General features: G+C 35.8%; 2 protein-coding genes across 3 annotated transcripts; both read right to left on the bottom strand.

The window, feature by feature from the left end:
- Nucleotides 1–129: 129 nt before the first annotated feature.
- Nucleotides 130–8465, bottom strand: cist1 (colon, intestine and stomach enriched 1). Of its 2 annotated transcripts, none has more exons than XM_008406604.2 (4): nucleotides 7961–8465; nucleotides 6192–6500; nucleotides 4031–4194; nucleotides 130–1405 (listed from the first exon to the last, which is right to left on the bottom strand). In XM_008406604.2, exons 1-4 carry the CDS (start codon nucleotides 8019–8021, stop codon nucleotides 1361–1363), a joined length of 579 nt encoding a protein of 192 aa, XP_008404826.1. In that variant the 5' UTR covers nucleotides 8022–8465; the 3' UTR covers nucleotides 130–1360. The 2 variants fall into 2 exon arrangements, with proteins under 2 accessions (XP_008404826.1, XP_008404828.1); XM_008406606.2 differs by having other exon boundaries at nucleotides 6192–6491; nucleotides 7961–8463.
- A 378-nt stretch (nucleotides 8466–8843) lies between these two features.
- On the bottom strand, nucleotides 8844–18601 carry mpv17l2 (MPV17 mitochondrial inner membrane protein like 2). Its single transcript, XM_008406607.2, has 6 exons — nucleotides 18403–18601; nucleotides 15658–15878; nucleotides 14283–14444; nucleotides 13852–13928; nucleotides 11086–11214; nucleotides 8844–9812 (listed from the first exon to the last, which is right to left on the bottom strand). The coding sequence occupies exons 2-6, from the start codon at nucleotides 15845–15847 to the stop codon at nucleotides 9714–9716; spliced, it is 657 nt and encodes a 218-aa protein (XP_008404829.1). The 5' UTR covers nucleotides 15848–15878; nucleotides 18403–18601; the 3' UTR covers nucleotides 8844–9713.
- Between the last annotated feature and the right edge of the window lie 1823 nt (nucleotides 18602–20424).

The raw sequence follows: 20424 nt of genomic DNA, 5'->3' as shown, positions 1-20424 counted from the left end.
TATGCAGGGAAACTTGATACGTTAACATATGGGTGGGGGTTGTCGGGGTAAAACAAAAGGCTGCTGTCGGGTGGCTCCTATGTTTACATACCTACTAACCTCAAATGCACAAAGATGATGCAGGAATCATTCATTTATTTAACAGCTGCAATTTATTAAAAACCCTGACTCACACTAAGTCATTACTACAGCAGCAACATACTACAGTTTGCCAGTAATAAAATAATGTTAACATTAAATGGGATTTATTTAGTGGTGTAAAATAAAGAAGCCATCTGAATTTAAGAGAAAGCCATTAGGATTTGAGGTAATAAAAAGCCTTTACGAGTTTAAAAGTAGCTATAAACTACACTTTTCATTGCATGTAATACGATATTAACTTCCAAAACACTCATGCATCATGTCGCAGATTAATAATTAGATTTTTTTTTATTGCCTGAAAGAACAGCCCTGGATTTGTACCAATCTGAAAAACTGATAACATCTTTATTCTGTCAGTCATAATAACTGGCACAGCATTATCTTTACCTTTAAATTCCTAAAGACACGATACAGAATTACACAGGTATAATGCAATACCTTGCAAAATTATTGATGTGTCTTGAACATTTTACTTTCTGCTACATTACAACCAAACTTCAATGTTTTATTGGGATTTTATGTGATCGACAAAAAGTACCACAGAGCAAAAGAGGAAACAGAAAAAAAAAAATTATTTTCTTGCAAACTAAAATGTCTAAAGTCTGGCATACATTTGTATTCTGCCACTTTTACTCCTATACCTGCAGAAATCCATTGCAAACTACTGAAGTAATCCAATTAGTAAATATTATAGATAATAAATAATTAGTGGCATTTGGTGGTGGCTGCATCATGCTGTGGGAATGTTTGCCTAGCAGACACAGGGAAACTGATCAGAGTTTATGTGACCAAAGAAGGATGGAGATAAATGGAAATCCTAGAAGAAAACCCATCAGAGGCCACAATAAAATCTTTTTCCCCCCAAAGGCTTTTTGTGCATTTAGATTACATTATTCTGCATGTAGAACTGAAGATTTTAAGGATACACTTCACTGTTTTTATTTAGTTTTTTAGGCCAATTCTCTTCTCAAAAGAAAGGAAAGCAGAGCGAGGTAAGAGTAATTTGATTAAGAGTCCCCGTCTGAATCAACTGAATTACCAGCAGCCAAGTAATCCAGTCAAAGTTGATCTAGTCAATTTCATTAGCATTGACAAAAGTGCAATTTACGATTATATATTTAAACTTAGAGTCCCTTCTGACTGTTGTTGACAGGACTGGTGTTGTTTTACAGCCCAGAAACAATTGTTGATGAGTTGTTGTCCAGTGAAGAATCTTCTGTCATTTTGTGTAGTGAGCGAAGGGAGAGGCTTCGTTCACTTTACCCTGGAGAAAAGACAAAAGAAGTTCAAACAATCCGTCCTTATCATTAGAGCTTCCTGCTATAGCATGTTTTAATAGCATGGATCTGATGATTTAGTTGATGATAAAGTTTTTTCATGCACATATATAAAATAAAAAGGGACACAGTGGTTTTCTACAGTATGACCACTGGACGAGGACAGTAAAAAGTTTACATTTTTAGACAGACAGACAGATAGATAAATAGATAGAGAAGTAGTTCAGTTATTCGAGCTTGACTTTGACAACAATCACATTCAGGTATGAAGTGGAATGTGGTGTGTTTAGTTAAAAAATAAAAATGGCAACCCACGCACCAACTCTGACAGATCATCAGTAGAGCCATGTTTAAATTAGCTGATCAACCACCGCTGTTAGCTTAGCTAATAGCAGCGGTAGCTAATCGATCACTTATTAATAATCGCAACAAAAAAAACCCATCAAACCTAAAACCATAAAACTGTAACGGACCGAATGTTCTGTTCTTTGTGTGGGGAATGATTAAGTGTTTTTCTGGTTTTGGATCCGTGTAGAGAGAGAGAGAAAAGTGGTTTTGAATTGTTCCTTAACGTGTTTCCCCTTTTCTGTGGCGCACTGCACTAAATTAATCCTGCCTACATCTCCTGGTTTCATTTAGTTAACAGAATTGTTCTACCGAAGCAGCGCGACTACGGGCGGGATGTAAAAGAATCGTCTTTTTGACTTCCAGCGTTGTGCGCATGCGCGAAATTTCTGGACATAAACCATTGTACGTGGGAGTCTTTCTCCACATACGCTTCTTTTTCTGAGAAGAGTATAAATAATTTCCAGCATGACATTTGGTATTAAAACATAGATAAAACGAGTCTTTTTAGAATATTTTTTTAAATCTATGAGTATGAAAATGCATTAACATTATTAAACTTCCCAGCTATAAAGGATATAGTTTATCCCACGTTTTAACATGTTAGTCCTTTTTCCTCCTTCTTTTGTTGTCATTTATTAACTCAGGGAGTAATCTTTCCACGCACAATTTGCAGAATCAGCTTTTTCTATGGCCCCTATTGTTGGTTATGTATTTTGTGTTGTTCTCTCTGTAAAGTGCAGTCTGTTCTAGTTCAGCTCAACGTCCTGACAAGGTTTTACTGCAGCTACAGTCATTGAACAATAAAGACTTACAAAACAGATTCTTTAAAAGACAAGCTGCCGAAATCCAACACTACACATTTTCTGCTTTAGCTTGATTGTATAAATGTAATTATTCTGCACTATTTTAAGCTGTGACATGCAGTGGTATTTCACTGGGGCTGAAGTAATGAGTCTAATTTCACCATCATGGAGAGACAAACCCCCTGCTTGATCCTGCATCTGAAATAATACGTGAAGACTCCAGGATGCTGACCGAGTCTGAATACCTGCTGACAAACTGATGGGAGGCTGATAAGTTCTGTTTTGAAAAGAACAAAGCTCTGTCATCAAAAGTTCACCACACATTATGTTCTACGAGATATTTTCACACACACAGGCGAGTGCCCTTAGACTTCCTGTTTGCGGAAAGAGAGAGTAGCAAACCAGTGAGCTCACTGCTGCGGGGAAATAACAGAAAAAGAAACACGACCGCTGAAGTTTAAAATGCTTTCGAAACGCGGAAAACGATTCAACAGAAGCTATCTTTTTTTCCTCATTTGTCAGTCAATTTTGTAAAACTCAAGTGTTTTGTTGTCTTTACTTTTAACAATTTGGCTAACACTACAAAAACACAAAAACTTACCAAGTGTTTTTGTTTGGTTTCAAGTGCAAATACCTTAGTACACTTAAAATAAGGCAAAAAAAATAAAAACACGCAGGTTACTTTTCAGCAAGATATAGGAGATCGTTTCAAGTCAGTAATTCTTGAATAATAATTTTTAAAAAAGCATTTTTTTCACTTACATCATGGGAAAGAATATCTTGTTTTGAGTGAAATAATCTGCAGGTGGAACTAGTTATTTTTAATCAATACTAAATAACTATTTACTGAAAACAAGCCTCTGTATGTCACCGAAAAGTAAGCTAGTTTTGTTTTGATCAAACACACTTGGTAAGATTTTGTGTTTTTGCAGTGTGAACACTGTAAAAACATGTAATTGGTATAATGCAACCAATTTTACGTGCTTGTATAATCACACGCATGAACACTGCAAAAAAAAAATCTTATAGCAAAGTATGTCTAGTTTTATCTAGAATATCTTAGGACACTTGAAATAAGACAAGTAACATTTCAGCATGATATAGTAACTTGTTTTAAGTAAATATATACTTAATATTTATTTATTTCCACTGGCATGTTATTGTACTTATAGAAGACACGTTTCCTATGTTATAAGTAAAATAATCTGCCAGTGGACCTGGTACTTTTTCATTAATATTATGGAATTATTTACTTAAAACAAGCTCTATATCCTGCTGAAAAATCACTTACACATTCGTTTTGTCTTATTCAATGCATACTGAGATATTTGCACTAGACTCTAAATCAAAAATACTTGGTAAAAGTTTGTTTTTGCAGTGAAAAGCTGTATATTCAGCTTTACTGGAAAATATAAGTTAAAATCTATTTTAAAGCTTTAATCAAAACGGCTTTGTGCTCACCATGGGAACGTCTTCGAGCCTCTCAAAGTTGGACCTCGACGATCTGACGCATTTCACCGTCATAACCACCAGCAAGAGGCCAAAGACAATAGTAAAGATGCAGATGACGGCCACCAGGCCAGGATTTTCCGCCAAGTTGTAATTTTCCTTATTGCCTGAAATATCTGAGGTCAATCACACAAAGAAAAACTGTAATTAATAGGTTTTTAAGAGTGTGCAAAACCTAAATTCAGGATTTCAGAATATTTTAGAATCGGTACCAAAGACCGAGTTGCACTGGTTAAGTAACAAGAAAAATGTCAATAAGTTAATTGAAAAGGGGGATGAAATTAAATTAAATGTGCCACTGGATGGCCAAAGACCTGCATATCTTACTAAAGTCATGCCCTACACTGGATGACTGGCCATGAGGAAGTTATTGAGATGCCGTAGGAGAAAGCAATAAGATTATGGTAAGGACAAAAGAAGGAGCAAAAGGGAAAACACACCCTGAACTACAAAGGAATGTTGTATTTTTAATATGATAATACCAGCACTCTTTATCTCCCATTTTGTTCCAGACTTTGAAGAACGAAAAATGCCTTAGGAGAACACAGTGCTGCACTATTAACTATTCCCTTTACTGCAAGTTAATAGCTGCTGGTTTTTCTCAGACAGAAAAAATATTTAATGAATTTGAATAATAAGCTGAGCTTACATATTCAATCATTTTTTCTGATGCCAAAGCACATCTGGTGTGTTGCCTTAATAAGCTGCCACTACTGAATCTGTGTCTTCATAGCTTTATCCCTTTGTCTACCATCAATATCTCTTCAATCAATTACAACTACAGTTGGGCTTTATAAACATTTTTAGTTTCCCATGGGTTCTTCAGCTCTTGGGATCCTAGTTTTTGAAACTACTTCTTAATAACTGTTTGCTTCTTCCAGAAGTGTTTGGTAGAACATGCTTGACTCTCTGACCAGTCATGGCTTAGCCCAGTGTTTCTCGACCCTGGTCCTCCCCGCCCCCTGAACTGCATATGTTTTAGGTATTTCCCTTCTGCCACACACCTGAATTGTATCTCTGGTGATTAACAGGCTTCTGCAGAACTTGATGGTCATGCAATCATTTGAATCAACTGTTCTGGAATAGAGGCGCATCTAAAACATGCAGAGCAGGAGGTGTGAGGACCAGGGTTGAGAAACACTGGCTTACACACAGAATGTCTCTGAATGTCCTGAGGTGATTCTGGGATATCAGCAGTAGATCTGGTGGCTTTATGCTCTGCAGCTGCTTTCAGCTCATCTATTTGTAGTTTTGGAGGTCAAATAGGTAGAGACATTTAGATCTATTGTGTGTCTTTTGTGGGTGGTTTGCAAAACTCTGTAGTTGGTTGAAAACCAACATCTATGTTGTTGCGTGATTGCAACATTTCCTGTTGGGTTTCTACTGTTTCCAATGCCACTTGCTTTGGTTAAAAGTTATTTTATAGTTGATTTAATTTTAGAGGTGACCTATTTTGCTTCCTTGAACAGGTTAGAATAAGTTTGTGGGTTAAACAAAATATGTTTAACCCACAGTTCTGCCTCTTTGAGCCCTTTTGAACTCCTTCCAGACTCAGCTGTTTTAGGGCATTTTGTCACTTTAAATCCAAATAAGCTGCTGCTCAACGTTTAAACTCACACGTAAAAATGACTGCAAACAGATGCACAATTATACATCTTTGAAAAGCGTAAGTTGAGCTTCCTGCACAACCAACAAGAATATAGTAAGTGGTTTCTAAAAGGTGAGTCAACAACAAAACACTTGTCGTTTCCAGCAGCCAGTGTACAGCGCATACAACAGCAAAACCAGCTGACCAAACACACTGAGCTCTACTTAGGTTGCTAGGTAACGGGCTGGGCTTCACTGGGGTTGCTAGGTGAGGGGGAGTGCCTGCTAATTTGTGATGTTACATTCAGTTTTTGAAATGGGTTGTTTTAAAGACACCAAAAAACATGAACTAATTGTTAAAAACTGGCTGCATGTTTGTTTATTTTTAAAGCACTTGGGCTGTTTTTAGAAGCAGCAGAAACCCAAATGGAAGTACAAAAAAGTGTAAAATGTGAATTTTGTATAATATCTCCTCTTTAAAAACCCTATGATTCAGAATAAATCTGAGTCCACACAGTAATCTGACCTGAACTGGTTTTGTTTCCCGAGGTACCAGCTGTGACATTCAGCGACTCGGACGTCAGCAGGACCGTCTGGTTCCAAGTGACGGTCTCGTTGGACGTTTGGCTGACCGTTGTGTTCAGGGGCGCGCTGCTCGGGCCGGTCTGCTCTGCTGTGGTAGTCTGTGGTGAAGCTGAAGTAAGGTCGGTGGTCGTCTGCGTCGTTGTTTGAAGCTGGGGTGTGACGGTTGATGTTTTCACTGTGGATGACGTTGCTAAGCTCTGGGTTGTGTAGGAAGCACTCGTAGCCGTCACAGTAGAGGAAACTGGGCTCTCTGCCAAAGGTAAACAAAAAGAAACAATGTGATTACGTATTTATTGATCAGGTCGAGCTTCGTAAACAATCATTGGAATTTTAGGGCTGAGAGCTTAAACGACATTTTAATCATTAAAAAATATATTTCCTGTTCACTTTAAAATGACTGCAGATTTATCCAGAGCGCCTAAACCGAAACCTCGTTTATACAAGATGATTGTTTCCAATGTCAAGGTTTATGCCTCTTCTGTATTTTTAAAGTGAACATCCTACGTTTTTTGGCTAGCTAAATTAATTAGCCTCTCAACTTGCTCTAAACAAACTCCCTTTGATAGAATCAGTAACAGATTTAATAAAACTGGCAAAATCCTTTTCAATTTGGGCCAAATCAAGATCACCTCAAGATGAAGATCACCTCAAAGAGCTGGTTGTGGAGGAATATACTGATAAAACCCAATAACAAACTATTAAAATAATAATCATCTTGCATTCGAAAATACTTCTTAAAATTAAATAATGTCGAACATGTTATTACACTCATGTAATTTGGCCACATGCAGATGAAAATGGTTTTAATTTGATTGATAAAATAGTATTTAAGCACAAAACTGTTTCCTTGAAGGTTCTCTGGAGTATAAAGGGCCAAATAAAAAGCAATGGCAGGCCGAATTTGGCCCCCGGGCCTCGAGTTTGACACATGTTCTAAAACTTCAGGCCAGTTTCTGTGTCGATTTATTTGACAAGTTCAAAATGTTTAAATAGCTTTAAAAAGTAAAAGTCACTTATTAGAAAAAGTAAAAGTGATGTTACATAGATTCATTTGACAGAGCAAAATATTTCAATCCCTTTTTTTTAATCTAGTAATTTCAACTTTTATGGCTTCCAAGTCATTGAATCCCAAAATTCCGTGTCAGAAAATTATGAAATCTAATCTTTGCTCAGCCAATCCGAGATAAGGAAAATGACTGCTTGATGAAAATGCAAATTTCACAACATATCAACAAGTAGTAAAGATTTCATAATACATAAAAAAAAATTTTTTATAAACCATATAAAGAACTCTGAGGTAGGAGTCTCTCTCATTGACTGACATACTTTCCAATTCAGAGGCTTCTATTATAACTTCATTTACTGAGTTGTGCTCATTGAGAACAGCAGGCTCTACATTACAGACAGCGTTAACCAAATATAACTATCGCCAACCACATCTTTACTTTAGTTCACACACTATAAATATAAATCTGATTTATTACTTGCAGTTTAAATGGGTAAACTTTGATAAATGTTGGTTAAATATCTAAAAACGATGCCTTCCTGTTAACAGAGAAACACCCTGCACCACACAACCACCTCAAGCAAACTTTCAGAACGTCCCTCTTCCTGTTTGCATACATTTGCATCTTGAACGGGACTTAAGAATACAACCCAGCTTTCAGCACATTAAACTTGTGAATTTAGCAGGCAGAAAGGTTTACTCACCGCAGTAGGCTGTCGCTGTGAGCAGGGAAAGCAGGACAGTGAGGTGCATCGCTGCCGGCATGTTGAGAGAGGAAGCGTCTGCTGCTCCGTCATATCAGTGACATTCAAACACAAACCCGCAGGCTCGCATCCTTGACAGCAGGATGTGTTCAACAGAAGCGCTATAAACGTGAGCTGGTGCATATCAGATGCTGCGGGCCGCTCAAATATTTGAACAAAGTGGAGTTTGTTTGCGTTGCTGCCACAGCTTCTCACTCCTGAGCAGGTTTTCACTGATTAAAGGGACTTTCTTTACATTGTTGGGGTTTTTTTCCACTTTATTTCTCTTTTCAAGTTTTACTTCCAGGGTTGATTTCTGTTTGTTTCTGTTCCATCACACCAGAGTTCTGCTTGCTAATCATGCCTGTTAATTTCCTGATCTGCTGATGTTTATTTCTTACTTGCAGCAGTTTTAGTTTTTTCGAGCCGATTGGTTTCTAATAAATTTTTTTTTTTTTTAACTCAGCTGTATGACATATTAGGGTCATTGTAGAAAGAGGGTAAATTTTCTACCACTGTAAATATATATATTAAAAAATGAACAGTACATTTCTGCCAACAAATTCAGAAATTTTAAGGTTAATCTCAAATTTCCAAGTTTGAAACTCAAACATTTCCTAGAAAAATGCAAATTTTGATATTAATTTCAGACATTTTCTAGAAAAAACATGAACAATTCCGAGTCCAATTTATGAGTTTTGGAAATTTTCTTTTTTTTTTTTTTTACTTTTCAAACTCAAGAATTAGATTAGAAATGTATACTTTCATGTTCAGATACTCCAATCATATAAACATACCACTAAGAGCAAAACATATTGGTTAGAAACAAAATAAATTTAGAGAATAAAGTTTTTAATTATTCATGTTTAATTCTGCTTTATGTCATGTAATAAATATTTTCTCCATGTTCATACAACACAGATTATCACTCATTTAAGATAAAACAAACGAAAATTAAAAATTTGAAAAAAAATAATCTATCATTTCTTCACAGACTTCTGTCTTTAACCAATTCTCTACATCATTTAGAAAAGTGCAATCGTACAAATAAGAAAAACTACAAATATTCATCAATTGATTAAATTCACCCGAAAAAACCCTAACTGATAAATTGGTGGAAACATTTTGTTTCACACATTAAACTGAAAACTTAGGTGATAAATATTCAGTTTAACAGGATTCAAGTTTATATACAGTCTACAGTTCTGTGTAATATTGGATTTAACTATAATCATCTTATAAATCCATCATGCATCATTTATCAGGAATCATAAAGGATAAAACAGTCAGCAGAGATTATTTGGCACAATAATGATGAGAACTGGGCTGCATGTTAAGGCAAAGGTTCTCATGGTGAAGCTGGGTTAAAAACACTTCTGATACTCATACGGAAACATTTAAACAACACAGAAATAGAGAGGTACCGCGTCAGCTTATAGCTTTAGTCGAGACTAAACGCTTCAACAATCACAACGTCTGGAAACAGGAATATCAGCGGTGAGGGCAGTGAAGCTGCTGTCATCCCTGAATGCTCCAACGGGAGTTCACCTCTTTCACACACACACACAAAACAGGAAGAAAATTTAAAAATATGAAGCTCCTCATAGATAAATGCCTTCTTACAGTGTCCTTCAAGAGGAGGAGTTAGAGTCTGAAAATATAATTGAAATGTTCTCTTGCGTTTAATTAACGTCACGGATAATAATGAAGAACTCTAAGCTTTTTCCTCCAGAGGTTTAGAAGATGTCAGATCTTCCTGCTGCGAATCCACAGAGCTGCTGTCAGATGTCAGGTCAACCTGCTGGCTCTCATCCTGCCAACAAAACAAAAAGTTAACGGAAGTAAAAAAAAATGTAAATAAAAGTGAGTGAGGAGCCAAAAATACTGAATGATTGTGTCATGAAAGCTACTTCTCCATTTCTGTTTTCAAGCTGCTGGATGGACAAACGAATATTGTTATCCAGCTATTTTTTACCGTAACAATTCTTATTATCTAAAGTATTCATAAGTGTTTGGAAAACCATCTGAAGATACTCGACACTGAATCCAGTTGATGGGCTTTAATGGAATATTCATAATGTTCTTTATTTATTATGTGTTATTGTTGACTATTTGGTATTAAACCCATCTTCATATTTTTTTTTTACCAGAGATAATTAATTTTATTTCCAATTCAATGGAAATGAAATTATTTTCCTGCATTTAACACCCATAATAAAGATCTCAGTCAGTCATTGTATTTTAACTTTAATATTCTGATTTTACATGTTATGTTTGTCTTACTTAAACAGCTGCTGGTTAAAAATTAAAAAAAGGACACAAACCAGTTAATCAGAACAAGACATTTATGGAGTAAAACATTTTTCTTTATTCATGTCAGGGCTGATTAATATGGCTGTGTCATAATATAAGCCCTTCCTATCAGCAGATATAAAAAATACTGAAATACTGCCAAACTGTTGAAACCCAAAATCACTGCTGAGCAAGTTACTCAGCAGGCCGTTGCTAGGCAACCAAAAGTTACCCCACAGACTGTTGCTAGGTAACCAAAGAGCACAGCAGTCTTTCTTCTGCTTACATCCCCCAGAATGCTGTGCGGTTCTGGATCAGAGTATTATTTATTGATATTCATGTGTCTATCGCAACATATAATCGGCATTGATTTATTGCCCAGCCCTAATTCATCTTTAAATCTGCTTACATTTTTTTATGATTAATGTTTTCATAAATGCTTTTCTAATTTTTTTATATCTGTAGTTTCGGTTTTTAATCGTTTGTGTTTTGTTGTCAGTTTTGGCCAAGCCTCTCCTGAAAGAGATTTTTAAATTCAGTGAGACATAACTGAATAAATAAAGGTTACATACATACAATAATATGAGAAATGCTGAAAGACTCTCGAACATCCAAGAACTATTAATTTAAATAATTTTAAAAGATGAAAAAAAAAAACTAATTTAATTTCCCCTTGGGATCAAGAAAGTATTTTTGAATTTGAATTAAAATAATGTCCTAATCTAATAAAGGAAGAACTGGAAACTTTCACACGGTACTGTAAAAAGAAAGTGAATTAAAAAAGAATCACTCACTCTGTGTTTAAGATATGAGAGGTAGGTGTCCCATCCTAACGTGACAAAATTAATGTACACGACACGAAACTTGGGCGACAGAAAGTAAAAGTTGATCGTCTGCGCAGCAGGCCAAACACACCAGTCCATCTGCCGGAAAAACACAGAGAACAAAACCAACAGGTTAGCAGAGCAAACACCATTAACGAGACAAGAGGAGGGAAAAAGCCTGGCAAAATAAAAACACCACAGCTCTGGTTGTTTTTCATCAATCATTGGATGCTGTTTGTAGATGAACAACCAGGACTTCTTTACATGAACCCAAACTGCAATTAAGAAAAATCCTTCCAAGCATCACAATAACCAGATGATTTTATGCTAAATATTAGACTCAAGAATAACTTCTTTATTTTATCTGTTCATAAACCTAAAAATATACAGCACTTTTTTGTAGTTTTGCGTAAACATTTTTAAAAAGATATTAATAAAAGCTCCACAGTAGCAACATAGTAATTAGATGTTAATATTAGTTTTTAAAAGGCGAGGACTGGTGGCCCGCCAGGCTTACAATGCAGGGAAACCCTGGCATCCATCCATCCATCCATTTTCTTGCACCCTTGTCCCTTAGTGGGGTCGGGAGGGTTGCTGGTTCCTATCTCCAGCTAGCGTACCGGGCGAGAGGCGGGKTTCACCCTGGACAGDTCGCCAGTCTGTCGCAGGGCAACACAGAGACACACAGGACACACAACCACACACACACACACTCACACCTAGGGGCAATCTGGAGAGGCCAATTAACCTGACAGTCATGTTTTTTTTGGACCGTGGGAGGAAGCCGGAGTACCCGGAGAGAACCCACACATGCACAGGGAGTACATGCAAACTCCATGCAGAAAGACCGGGGCCGGGAATCGAACCCAGAACCTTTTTGCTGCAAGGCAACAGCTCTACCAACTGCGCCACTGTGCAGCCCCACCCTGGCATCCACTTCCAAATTTTCCATTGTTCTGCATCTAACACATAAAATCCCAATAAAATATGTTGAACTGTGCCGTAACAACATGACGAAATGTGAGAAAGTTCAGGGGTGTGAATACTTTTCCAAGGTCTTCTAAATCCTCATGTTTAATTTTTTTACTGCATCAAAGCAGATGATTGTTGGAAAAGGTTCTGCAAAGATCAAACTGATAACACTCCACAGATTAATGAAGTTTTGTTGTCCTGACATCAATTATGTGACTTAGCAAACATTTCCCAGATATGACGAGTTGCCATGGAGGTCCTCTGGGAACCTTAAAGTTATTCCAGAGAGAGAGGTCAACTAGAGGTCGACCACAGTTGATTAGTATTATTTCCTTTCTGAAGCTCGTTTCCAGCGTGGAAAACTACTCCTACTTCTTCAGAATTACAACTAGAGGAAACGTTGTTGTTTACAGCCTGCAGCTTTTCCAGGATGTTGCTTCAAATGTCTGCATTTAATTTTTTACTCCAAAAAATTCAGGATGTGATGAGAAACCGAATATGAAGCCTGCTCATCTGGATGCATTTGTTATCTGGAGATGACTTGACATACCTGAGAAATGTATTTAGGTTTTTTTTAAATCAGATATAGAGGCTTTAAGCATTATTAGATAATGCAAAAAAGGGAGAAAAACAAAATTTTCTATATTTTCTATTTTTTAAACTTGTGTTTTCCTGATCAAGAGCCAAGAGAAAAAATATTTAATGTATTTTATATAACAAAATTCACAGAGTGATCTTCTTTTGTTAGTTAAAAGTCAAAAAATGTTAAGTAATCTCAGCTCTGTGATCTCGGCCACATGTGGCTCTCTGGGCTCGCCGCTGCGGCTCTCACAAAACCAAAAAGGAAATGTTTCTGATTATGGATTATGGTTTTCATGTGTGTTCTTATGCAAAACTTGCATAAAATATCTACGACAGACCAAGAATAGTTTTGTTAACTAAATCCAACAAAACTGTTTTCTCAGTTTTGTTAACTGAAATAAATACAAGTGAAAAAGTATAACTAAATGTAACAGTATGGTGTATTTATAAAACAAGCATAATGAAATTACAGAAACAATATCCTTTGTTTTTGTGTTTATGAATGTATTTATTAGCCGTTTGAACTGACTTTTGTTGGGTTTTTTTGCCCCCCCCACACAAGCAATTTTCGTCAGTTACGGCATCCCATACTTTTTCGCTGTCGCCGTTTGCACTAGTTTGCAAAATAGCGGCAGCAAAAGTTGGAATAAAGCACTAGAAACAGTTGGTTGTTCAATAGTAACTGAATCCATTTTTCAAAAATGTCATCAAAAAAACATTTTCAAAAAATGCTTTTTTATATTATTTTTATCAAAAAAAATTTTTTTACTCAATACTCTGCTGAGTATTCATTACCCAATCATAGTATAAAAAAACTAAAACTACAATAATCAATAAAAACTAAACTAAAACTAAATTTTTAACCAGCAAAAACTAGCATACACACCAAAAACAAACAAAATAAAAGATAAACTAAAACTAAAACCCTAAAACTATTTTAACCCTGCAACAGACATTTAAAAGTTTTATGCTACCTATTGTTCTGCTTTTCCATTTTAATAGAAAAGGCAAATATTCTACTTTTAATTTGTATTACAGGATTCATTTCATAATAAAACATTTTACTCTGTGTTACTCTCTCTCTTTCTCTCTGAGTTTTATTTTGTAGCAGCAGGGTGAAAAGTGACTCTTCAAATGGAAAAGGTTGCTGACCCTGTCTGAGACACTTCCAGGTGAACTTGCCTTATAAAACTCCCAGAACTTTCCTCTAAACTCCGCCCATCCGTCCGATAAAGAGCGTCCCTGCAGCAGATCCATACCTGTGCAAAACCAAACATGGGTCAGTCACAATCCTCATTAAAGTCAGCATCAGATAAGGTCCAAAACACAAGCAATGAACTTTAACAAACACGACTGAAAACGTCAGTAAGATCCAAAACAATTCATCACAAATGTCCTTTGAACTCCATTTAACTCATCTCACCCACAACTTTACATACAACCTTTGACTCAGAGCAGGTCTTCTTACAAGCATGCGTCATTATGAAAACATTTCTTTGCTCACACCCAACCTAGTCTTAAGGAATTTGTGTGTGTGTGCGTGTGTGTGTATATGCACAGCGGGTGGAGAAAACATCCCGCTCACTGCCAGTAAACACCGCTCCTAGTCCTACCAATGAAATACCACATTCCCAGTGTCGGGGAGGCGATCAGCTGGTCCACCAGAACCTTCTGGCTCAACGTCTTCAGGGCTTTTCCCACATAAACTCTGTCCAGCCAGATGTACCAGTAGTGCAGCACTGGGCCCATGGAGCAGCCAACCACAAACATTCTGCCTTCAAGGGGATAAAGTGATGGAAAAGAAACGCTATGAGTCACTGAACAGGTTTAAACACATAACAGTTTATTCTCTTACATTTGAGCTAAACTATGTGCAAAAAAGGAGGATTATTTTTAATTGCGTGCAGCATTTCAACTTTGACATTATGAAAATATTAAAGGATTTCACTCTTATTGTGAACCTGAGCATTAATGGTCATAAACAGCTTCTGTAATCTCTTTTGTTTAGTTATCATGGGCAGGGTTATTGAGTAACCTCCTTCTTTAAAGCAGCAATGTAGAGAAAATAGTGACATCTAGTGGCAAGGTTGAAAATGAGACTTTTCTTGTTTGTTTTAATCTGGGCAACTTTAAAGCTGCAATACTTTACCAGAGCTCTTTATGTGTAGCTCTGAATACATCTTTGGTTCTCAAAGTGTGGCTCACAACCCCACTTTGAGTCATGAAAATCTAAATGTTGGGTCCTGAGAAGTGGAGAAAAGTAGAAAAATACCAAATAATCAACCAGACAGATAAGTTTTCTCTTGATCCCAAGCTCAAATGTTGAAAATCAGTTGTTTTTTTTTTATGTTTATTGGGGCTGCAGCTAACGATTATTTTAATAATTGATTATTGCATCAATTATTTGGGGAAAAAAATGACACATTAATCAAATTTTTAATTTAACCATTTAAGCTTATTTTATACAATACTGACAATATGTTAAAAAAAAATTCTAAATAAGAAAACAAACATTTTACTGCCTAAAATACAACAACACAGCATCCCGTTAGCATAAGTTTGGTCATTTGTAGCAAAAGATGCACCTACAGTTAAATAAATACTTTAAAAAGTCATTTTTGTTTCACTTAACATCAAAACGTGTTGACTATTATTTTCAATTAACCAATAAAATAACTGGATACCAAAAGGTGCTTAATTGGAGAACTTTATAGAATTTGAACCAGCTGAAAATGTAACAAATTTTCCAATTTTGGATCCCAATTGAACTGAGTCCACTCTCACAACAATTCAGTAAAAATGTAAAAGATTAGCTAGAAAGGTTAATGTTGGAAACAGTTTATTTATAGTGGACAAAAAAAACAGATTTCAGGATAAAAACAATTTAAATGAGTCAAAGATAACCTTAACACTGCCATGGGTTAGATTAGAGATTATTTTAGGTATTTTACAGCAATGCCCCAGGCCGTCCTTCTGCCCGACCCTCACCTGTCCTCTTCCAGTCCCGGACTTGGCCCGGCTCCCTACGGTTTTCCCGAGTCTGCTGCAGGATGTCTCCCAGTGACAGCATGAGCCCTCCGCTCAGCGTGTTGGTGAGCAGCAAGTACCGGCCCTGGAACAGAGGCCTCCAGGAGAACCGGATCCGGACCAGAAACTCTTTACCCGCCCGGGGAAGCATGACGTTCAGAACGCAGAGACAACGCTCTCATCTGCCAAAGAAAAGAAGGGAATAATGTTTGCTTTGTGTTTGGTTTCACACAACTGGAGAGCAGCCTGACAGTTAATTAACGTTTTATAAACAGTCAGGAGAAATAACAGATTACAGCCCAATATCTAACATCTAACATCTTGGACACCCCTGTCCAAAGAGTGGCCCTTTAAATTATTTAGTTTGGCCCCTGAACACAAGTCAAGAATGGTAAAAATTTGGTAAACAAAATAAAAAACAAGGGATGACCCAAGAAAATGTTAAATTGTCTGAGTTTTTTTTAATAAGGCAACAGACCGAAGCATTTTTTTAGATCGTTAACAGATTTCATACAAATTTAGTTTATTGATGAGCTGGTACAAAAAAAAATAGCAATAAAAAAATCACAATCAACTATTTTTGTTTCTTTAATGTAATGTAAACTGCTGGACCACCATTAGTTTAAACAGTAACACTTTATTTGACAGGGTGTGTATAAGACTGACATGACGTTGTCATAAACAATGTCATGTCATAACATGACATTGTGACAATGTCATAAACATTGTCACAATGTTTATGACAATGTCATAAACATTGTCATAAACATGACAATGTTTATGACATTGTCATGTCATAAACATGACAATGTTTAAAAGTTGCATTGAAAGTGCATTAAAAATGCCAACTTTGCATTAAATTGTCATTATTTACAAAATCATGCACAGTTGGCACTTTTAATGCAACTTTTAGAGCAACTTTGCATTAAAAGTGCCATTATTTACCAAATGACACTTCATGACAACTGTCATAAACATTCATAAAGACTTCTTTATGTTCATGACAGGTGTTATGTCATGTTTATGACAGTGTCATGTCAGTCTTATGCACACCCCGTCAAAGTGTTACTGTTGAAATTTGCCAGTTTTGGTCCCCAGTGTAGAGAGATTGGATACTACTGTCCTAAACATTTCTGGGAGGTTATGAACTGGAGCTGACTGAGCTTATCCAACACTTACACTGTTAAATACTGACCAACCTGAGGCCTTAATTGATGCTGATACTGCTTTTAAAACCTGGATTATTCTGAGTTAAGAGAAAGGTTTATGAATATAAAACTGATTAGGCTGGAGAGGAACCCTCATAATAAATTAGATTATATATGTTTCCCAAAACATTTATAACCTACATGTTTTGAAAAAAAAGAAGAAAAAACATCAGCTGAGTTAGGGCTGGACAATATGGCTAAAAAACTTATCGCGTTTCATGTCAGTTGATATCGATAATTATTGAATAGTCTTTTGTTTAAAGTATCTGAAATACAGCCAAACTGGTGGCGTGACCTTTTCTTTTTCACTCGACATTGTCATTTTTTTTTTTTTTCAGCAGTTATGAAGCACAGAGGCAAAACCTTAAACTGCTGCTGTGAAAATGACTCAACAAGTTGTTGCTAGGTAACCAAAAGAGAGAGTTGCTAGGTAACAAAAGAGTGAGTGAGTTTCTGCCACCAACCTTGTTGCACTCTTCTATGCCTGTTTTGTAATAGCACAATTTTACTTTGGATCTACAAAGATTTACAGATCATTTTACCATTTTCTTTATCATATCTCAATTGAATCTGTAAGTTATTACTGAGCAGATAAAAATGAACAATAAGTTTAACTTTAATTTTTAAATACAGAACTAACGGATCGGAGCTCCTAAAGCTCTTTCAGCTTCATGATTTTGAGCCTTGTAGCAAAAAGTTTGGAGAAAATTATTTTTGAATTTTTTGAGATTTCTTAAAGGATTTCACTCTTATTGTGCACTTGAGCATTAATGGTCATAAACAGCTTCTGTAATCTCTTTTGTTATCAGGAGCAGGATTATTGAATAACCTCCTTCTTTAAAGCAGCAATGTAGAGAAAATAGTGTCATTTAGTCACTACTTTATAGATAGTGACTAGAAAATAGTCTATCCACTAGTTACTATAGTCTAGTGACTATCAAACACTTAAGTGTTTAAACACTCCCTTAAACACTTAGGAGTGTTTAAGAGTGTGCTTAAGCACTCCTAAGCACAAGTGTTTAAAATGCACTCTTGTGCCTTAAAATGGCTCTTATTAAGTTTTAATAAATTAAATAAAAGTTTAATAAATCACAAACTGCATTTTATATAAGTTATCATTAAATAATTTTGTCCAGATTCGATCTGTCCAGCTTGAGTTAGAAATCCCAAAAGAGAGCAACTGTGTTCTGAAAAATCTGTAGAATAATTTACATTTCTCTATTCTGCGTGTTTTAGATTTATAAATAGAGCCAAAGAAAGACCGTCAGCTAAATATTCATTTAGTTAAGAGTCGAATGCGTCGTGTGTCAAAGTTCACGCAGACAGATTCAGGTGCTGCTTCTCTAGTAAAACATTAGCTTCAACCTTTCTGTGGGATTTTAAGGTAGAATTAATCACACATTTGTTCCAAACACAGTTAGAACAGGGACAATTTAATCAGAAACATAAGTGGCAGCTGCTCAATGTCACATGTCAAAGCAAAGGAACAGGAGCTAACCTGAGCCGGTGTTCTGTAGCTTTTCGTTCCCCCAACAGATTTATATTTCCGCTCACTTCACTCTAACTAATCGGACATAATTGCAATTATCCTTAATTTGTCTGAATAAATCAAAGAAACAAAAAGAATATACCAACAGTACAGGTAACTGCATAAAATTAAACAGTGTGCTGACCGGAAAAAAGAACGCATGCGCAGGAAAGAGCTTTACACACGTGAAGAAAATGTTAAAGCGCCACCTTCTTGTAAGGAGGGGAATCAACTATCATAAGTTAATCATTACAACGTAACCAGAATAGGTCCTTGGCTATTTATCAAAATTTACTAGAAGTCATATTAAAGAAATATGTAAAGTGTTTCTTCGGAGTATTAATTGTTTCAATAGTTAAGTAGTAGCATTTTCACATATTTGTATAGAGTGACAGTTTCTTTTACAGTGATAGTACAGCATCACACAGAACCATGTGATCAACAGTAAACACCACTTCTGTATTTATTTATTTATTTATTTATTTATTTATTTATTTATTTATTTATTTAGTTAGTTAGTTAGTTAACAAGCGGATGTGAAACAGCTTAGGGAGCCGAGACACAGAGGGAAGCTTTGGATCTGGGATCACAGACATGACTGCAGCTTAGAGCAGAATAAAAATACAAAACTAATACTAAGTTATTTGGTTTGTATGAACTTCAGTTCATTCCTTGAATTTAAGGAATGCACTGAATATGAATAGCAAAGACTGAGAAATCCTTAAATAAAGTGAAATACAAACCAAACTCCCAAAGTTCATGAGATTGTCTAAAGAGTTGGGGACTCAAAAAGCCATGAATCTGATGGATTTCTTTAGTCATTTATTTTGAATAAATATACCTTAATTATTGCTTTTTTTATTAGAAAAAAAGCAAACAGAAATATTTCTTTTGAGTGCTGTACCTCTGTTCTGACCACAAGTAACCTCAAACTACCACAGCGCCGCCTGCAGACCGCTGCTGAAAAATGCAACTAAAAGATGTTTAATTTGCTAATGATTTTACCGTCTTTTTAATGCATCTAAAATATATATGTTGGTATTTTATTTTTAAAATTATAAATGTTATAAAATTATAAAAAATAGGAAAAAAAATTAAAGTAAACATTTAAAAAACGATTGATATTTCTAAGTACAACTTGACTGTTTTGTTAAATCAGTTCCTGCTCTCATGTTCTCCCATTATGGAATAAAAAAAATAAATAAAACTAGTTGAAATCATTAAGTGAGTTATCAAATGATGGAAATTCTACATAAAGTTTTATATATTGAATAATTAATGGCTTTATACATCATATCTAAATGCTGTTTCAGAGGAAGAAAGAAGTATCTGTCAAACTCACTGAATTAACTTTTCTGCAATTAGGTCTAAAGATTTTATCATTCCACGGACTGAGATTGATATTCAGCTCTTTCCAGTGTTCCTGGTATTGATTTTCCTGCAATGATATTTCTCACAGTGAGAATCATAAAGTCGGTGTCTGCTTTTGTAGAAATGGCAGCAGTGGTTACTGCTGACCTCCTGATCAATAATTCAGCCTCTCCGGCAGCGCTCATCAATAATAAATGACCGGTTCATTATTTGAGGTGGAATGTTTCAGGACTCTCATTGCGGCTCGTGATTGGTCAGAAGAGCTGTCAGTCCTCTGCGGGTCTCTTAAGCCCCGCCCACATGTCAGTTTCACAAAGGCCGAGTTAAGATGGCGGCGTTACAGTGACACAGGAAATGAGTTTGGCTTTCAAAACAAAGCATTTCTCAAAGCACCGCGGAGAAATATAAGCGACATTAATAACTGAGCATTTAATTAAGCATTTAATTCGTGTTTATTACAAATAAGAAAATGACAAATAATATGACAGCTATATAACATATATTATGTCTTATGTTAGTCTCATAAAAACAAACTTTGAGAAATGTAAGCAAGATTAATAACTAAACCATCAAGAATTTAAAATATGTTTATTGAAAAAAGAAAATTACAATTAATATGAG

Source organism: Poecilia reticulata, linkage group LG4 (assembly GCF_000633615.1).
Source record: "Poecilia reticulata strain Guanapo linkage group LG4, Guppy_female_1.0+MT, whole genome shotgun sequence".
NCBI lineage: Eukaryota > Metazoa > Chordata > Actinopteri > Cyprinodontiformes > Poeciliidae > Poecilia > Poecilia reticulata.
Note: the sequence above shows the minus strand (reverse complement) of the source record. Positions and strands in the feature narration are given on the sequence as shown.